Here is a 6,063-nt window from a genome sequence, read left to right on the forward strand (position 1 = left end):
TATTAGTTATATGCTAAAACTATTTGAATAACTTCAAGAGTAAAGCCCAACTGTAGGCTGCAAGACCACTCGGATTTAACACTCCAAAATCCACCAAACATTCTCAGAAGATCCTGCAGCCAGGATCTCAGTAACTAGTTCTGAGTAACTCCAAAGAGAGGAGGGAGGAATATCAATTAAATGGGCACCCGGATGAATTTCTGAAGTTATGGTTCATTTTCTTGTGGTTGACTTAATATAAAGCTGTTAACTCACACCAGTTGCCTCATGCCCCAGACTCACCATCTAGCTTTTTCAGCGTGGGTACCCGTTTGGTTGCTTCTTCAATCCAATTGTTCTGATCAGAGGCGTATTTCTCTTGTAGTGGATTGCCTACAAACACCAGATCCTCTAGTGATGGCAGCTCTGCCAGTCTCACAAACTCTGCTGCAACCACAAAGGTGAAAACACCAACCAGATTGTGGAACATGGAAAGGACATCTGCACCAAACCTTCCTTTCAAACTCAGTGCTAACGAAAATGACATGGGACACAACAGGACAGGAATTGCTTGGGCACATTGGTATCACATTAAAGCATTTTTTAAAAAGTCCGAGAAAGATGATTCAAAGAACAAACTCCACTGGGCTTAGAAGTTAAATTCAACATTCTAACTATTTCTACTCTCTTGCATGAGTGGATATTTAGGGATTCTGTGCGTGCCTGCAGGCTTCTCAGTGAGACTTAAAGCCCTGTAACATACAGAACTGTTTTTTACTTAGTGACTTAACTCATGCATTCACCATGCTACAGGAGAAGTTACAGAACAGGGAGGTGTGGCTTACCCCAGTCTTTCACCAAGTTATTTGACATATAAAGAACCTTCAGCTTCTTCATTACACGGATACCTCTCAGTTTCTCAATGAAGTTGTATGAGATCCACAGCTCCTCTAAAGTATCTCCAACTGCCTCCTGGAAAATGACAGGATTACTCAGGTAAGCAGAAGTGTATCTTCCTTATTCTTCAGATTCTTTCTTTACCCTACAGGTCACCTCATGTGAGAAAGTACTAAGGTGTATTGGTGCCCATTTACTTTTAAGCAGGACCCTAATTATGCACTACAAATGTTAATGAGAATTAAGAGCAAAGGATCTGAAATACATTTAGGAGGAGAGAAACCACAATATTAAGACAAGGAATAGCTGGCTGGAGTAGTTGTTCTTAAGGCACAGGGGCAGAGCAGACAAATTTGGCTGCTTGCACACTGCAAGCATACATGAAGTGAACGCAATTCAACAACTGCTTCAGAAGGGGTTTTATAGAGTATGAGGGAATTATTAATTTCAGGTGCATGTATATTTGTACCTGTCAGCCAGAAGTTACTTTCATAATTCTCTCGAAAGACAACTTTTTTAAACCAGTCATTACACACTGACTCTGCATTTCACACTTAAGAGAGACAGCATCTCTGAAGGTGGGAATGGCTTTAAAGAAAAACATTCTGTGGGAGAAACATACCGTATCTCTTGAGGAAGAAAAGGATTTCTATATCCATTAAGAAAAAGTTGACTGAAAAAACGTTCTTCTGCCCTTAATTCAATTGTAATAAAATTGATCCAATTTGTTCCTCAACATTTTTTTCCCTACCTGGTAGGACTTAGTCCTGCCACCATCTTCTCCCCTAAAGCCACATTGCTCCGGGTGCCCGTTAACATGACAAAGACAGACTCTCATGAAGTGTGTGTTCATAAAACTGCTCATATGTGTAGTAAAGAAGCATAGCCTCAGTATCTTCAAGTAGAAAATTCCTCACGCAAGAAGTCCATAGGAATTATTTCCATGTAAAGCCAGTGGAATTTAAAGGGCTTTAGAGATAGACAGCAGTTTTCGAATAAAAGTTCTGCTCATCTTTGTCAAAGATGATGAAATCTCTCTTTCTAAAATCCTTTAATGTAGTAAATTAGCCCTGAAGAATCTCCAAACATGAAGAGTGTTTAAACAAAACAAAAAAGGATAAATACTATCTGAAAATTCAGAAGCAATGTGTAAGAGGGTGAACAGATCACAGTGAAAAGAGAAAATAAATAGTTAGGCAATAATGTAAATTAAGTAAAGACTTCTGTGAACACAGTGGAGTTATCCCACATCCCAGACAGCACTCCATTTTCTTAGCAAAGAATTTTTACTAAGAGGCACATACCAATCCATTCAAGTTCTTTATGTTATTTCTCCCCAAAGACAGAATCCTCAAATTTTCTGTAATGGATAAAGGAAAGTTTTTTGTTAATAAATGTTACTTGGTTGGGGATTTTTAATAGAAGATGCTCTAAGTCAGGTAAAACATCATATTCTACTTACAAACAGACTGCCCTCTGAACAAGCTGCCTTAAGAAAGAAGAAGATGTAACAGAAACCAAACCTTCTGACCTACACAAATCACCATCAGGAATGGAGGCAGTGGACAGCTCAGAAACACAGTCATGAATACAAAGCTGCTCGTGTGTAGGTTACCTGGCTGAAATTCAGTCCAGATAAATACTGAGTAAAAATTACTACTTCACCTTGCACCCAAACTAACTGCTAGTTCACACCTCTTCTTCCCCAGGCAAAAATTGTTCCAATCTTATTTTAAGGCAGCAGTTTTGATTTCTGTAATAAAGGCAACATATCAAGCTGCCTTACGGAAGTCTGATGAGAGACATTTCAACTTAATCTAGCACCCAGACAAAACTCCTTTCCAAGTGATCTGTTCTTGCTGGGGTTTAGTGTAACACTGGTGTAACAAACACAAAGCCATCACAAAACAGCAGTCTTTCTGTAGACCTCATTTTCAGTTTTCACACAAGCTTTCTTGCAGGAGTAAATAAGCAAACTGAGTTGCAGCACGTAGCTGGGTTAACTTTGAATCTATACCTTTCATTAATGTTTTAACACTTCTTCTCAACTGCATTAAAGATGAAATACTTAAATGATCTTGTTTTGCTCTTGTATGCGCAGTGACTGAAAATACATAGCACTATAATTAATGGCAAGATCAAGGAGAGTTCCAGCCAAGTAGCAGCAAATAGTCCATAGCTGGCACATGCAGTGGCTGGAGATTACTATGGATGAAGATTCAAGGCTGATCTAGAATAGGTAGCTTTATGTTCTGGCTCAAGACGTTGGGTCATTCCACTTTGCAGAGGACTGGATTGAAACCACATCTGATAAAACAACACCTGGCAAATATTCTAAATCAGGAAGATTAATTTTCATCAAAACATCGACGTACATTAAGAATTCTTTTTCTTTTTAAACACAACAGCTTAATACATGACAACGCTCAAAAAACGAAGACTCACAATCAGTAAGTCCAAAGCCTACTAGAGCTAATACTCTTCAGAATATCCCTAAGGATCCCCATCCCCAGGGGAAAGCACAGGGATGGCCTTTTGGCCTAGCCAGCTATTCTCTCTGTAACTCACATTTAAAAACTGTGAGTTTGCACCAGCTTTTGAAATTTGTAAGAAATGAAAGAATATTTACAAATAAAAAAATGACAGATTGCTTAAAAAGCCGTGCCTTACAATGGTTTCCATTACTCTTGCTCTGAGATATTTTACATTTTCAAGGAAGGAAGATCTCCCTCCTGGAACGCTTACACTCTCTGAAACACAAAAGTAACATGCGTTGCTGTCATCTAAAACATCTTCCTCACATGTACAGATAAAGGGCTGTGATCCTTTACACACAATTATCTACTTGACAGAACTGCAATATCAGGTATATAAATTAATAGTCATATTTTCTAACTGAAAAGAGTGCAGATGCTTAAAAAGATTTCTCCGCTTCCTCTCTGCAATAAGCAAAAGCAAGTATGTAATAATTAGTGGCTTGCTTGTCATAGCTGTAAGCACTGCCTGCTTTCTCTTTCAAAGAAGCCAGCAGAGATGGTGAGTTCCTCGTATTCTGGACCTTTAAGAGACAGACCGCGTAGTTGTAGTTTGCCTGCCTTTAGGATCAAATATTTGGTACAGACTGGATGTTTTGATTCTACATTTATTAATATAAATATTGAAGATGCTTTAAAGGCTTTTAATGTTCTATCCCAGTAAAACTTATCACAGAATACTAGGAGTTGGAAGGGACCTTGAAAGATCATCTAGTCCAACCCCCCTGCCAGAGCAGGATCACCTGGACCAGGGTTTTCATTAGTTTCACTTTTATATATAATTGGTTTTTGCTTGTGATCGAGTTACTCAAATTGAAATACTACAGTAATTTGGAAAGACTACTGGAATATTTTTTTCCCCAATTAGTACTTGCAAATTTTTTGAAGTCTAATATATTATGAAAACAAGTAAGTTCATGAAGCTACTTGACAGCCCCATAGGTATGTAGTTGAAGAGGATGGGATTCCACGTTCCTTGCCTGGCAATCTGATCAGGACAAAAAAGCCTGGAAGCTCCAGCCCAAAACCTGCAGCTCTTTGCCAGCCTCACGCCATAGAGTCAAAGTCTTGAGGGCAGACCATTAAGACTTCTGTCCCAAAGTCAGTAACCAATGAGTTTCAAGGCTTCATAGACAGCTGCCCAAGGACTAGAAGTTCAGTCCCGCTTTTAGAGAGATGGCACATGCCTTTCAAGTCCAAACAAAATCAAACCAAGCACATCCAGTCCTCTGCAAAGTCCAATGACATTTTTCCATCCAGGCCTACAACACTCCAAGCTCACTACATCCAATGTCACAATTACAGAGTTGTTGAGCAGCAGACTGTCTCCATCACGGGCATGGAAATGGGTCATTAAATCACTCTAGAACTGATGAGGTGTTGCGTATCACAACTAGGTGCACTGGAGGGTACAAAGGTACTTTCTGAATGGATTTTTTTGTTTTTGTTAAACCCGCACAGTGAGACAACTGCCAAGGCTAGTGCAGGAATACACACTTTAATACTTCATTACTGCTAAACATGCATTCTCCAGTAAGACTCATAATTTGGAAGCTCACTCGTCATTTTCTAAGAGGAAGGAATTCCAAAGAATAGGCGTAAACCTAGACACATATAACAAATTACAGTATATGTGCTACCCAAGCAACTAGAAAACAAACAATTGATCACTGGCTTGTCACTTACTTAGGTTGCTCAAGTTGGCGATTCTTTCAATGCAGTTTGTAGACAGCGACAGTTTCCTTTAAAAGGAAGAATAATCAATTCACAGTATACAAGCGATCACTGTATCAGAGGAGCTCCACATCCAAACACCACTGCATTAGAAATAATTGTCTGTTCTCATCTCATTAGATGGTGAATTAACTTGATGTGTAAACAGACGTAAAATATCCTCAACCCATCAAGGCTTCTGCAATTTTGTTTAGCTCCAGAGAAAGTATCATGACCTACACCAGATTATCTTTTTATGCCTAGCCTTATCAAAGACATAGACATTTATTTCTGAAATGGCTCTAATCTGTTTCTGAAAGTCCTGCTAAGCCTCCATGTTTTTGGCATGCATTGTGGAATTGATCATAAATGCACCAGTTAGCTGACAGAATCCAGACAGGGACCTGTAATTATATACTGATAAACAATTAATCTGGGGACAAACATCAGTACAGATTCTACCCTAAAATCTTCTCCATTAAGTGACAGGGATCTTTGAATTAAAAAGAAGAACTGTGTGTGGAAAGAGAAGCTCAGCTGAGAAAAAAGAAGAGAAAGCTGCTGCTTTGGAGGCCACTTAAAGATAGAAAATACATATTTGCACAGTAGACAGCAGAAACACTGAAAATTAATACAAAGAGAAGAGGATATTTGGGTTCTAGTTTGTCTTTAACTGAACTTACTCGCAGTTAACAAGCGTGGAGAGAGATTCATCCATCTTCTCTACAGGAGGAATCTGACCGTACAGTTTTACCTCCTTTGCCTCTGAAGCTTTCTGGCCATTTTTTTCTTCCTAAAGAAAAGAGAAGGTGAAGGAGAGGCTCACTGCTATGTGCAATTACTAAAAATTACTATGCTAAAAATTACTATGAAAGTAATCACTATAGATAATCTCAAATATAAAAGGTACCACTGAAAAGAGAGGGCATTTTGAATGCTG

The 6,063-nt window shown here is 38.8% G+C and overlaps 1 protein-coding gene across 1 annotated transcript in view; it reads right to left on the reverse strand.

Annotated features, from left to right (window-relative positions):
• Positions 1–282: 282 nt before the first annotated feature.
• Positions 283–6,063, reverse strand: part of DNAL1 (dynein, axonemal, light chain 1) — a gene marked incomplete at both ends in the record, with an annotated part of 8,127 nt that continues 2,346 nt past the window's right edge. Inside the window, 5 exons of the mRNA XM_010191016.1 lie at positions 283–426; positions 825–951; positions 2,181–2,236; positions 5,097–5,152; positions 5,807–5,916. Of these exons, the coding sequence (XP_010189318.1) occupies positions 283–426; positions 825–951; positions 2,181–2,236; positions 5,097–5,152; positions 5,807–5,916 (493 nt within the window). The remainder of the gene's footprint in view (positions 427–824; positions 952–2,180; positions 2,237–5,096; positions 5,153–5,806; positions 5,917–6,063) is intronic.

Source organism: Mesitornis unicolor, unplaced genomic scaffold (assembly GCF_000695765.1).
Source record: "Mesitornis unicolor isolate BGI_N332 unplaced genomic scaffold, ASM69576v1 scaffold28008, whole genome shotgun sequence".
Taxonomy (NCBI): Eukaryota; Metazoa; Chordata; class Aves; order Mesitornithiformes; family Mesitornithidae; genus Mesitornis; species Mesitornis unicolor.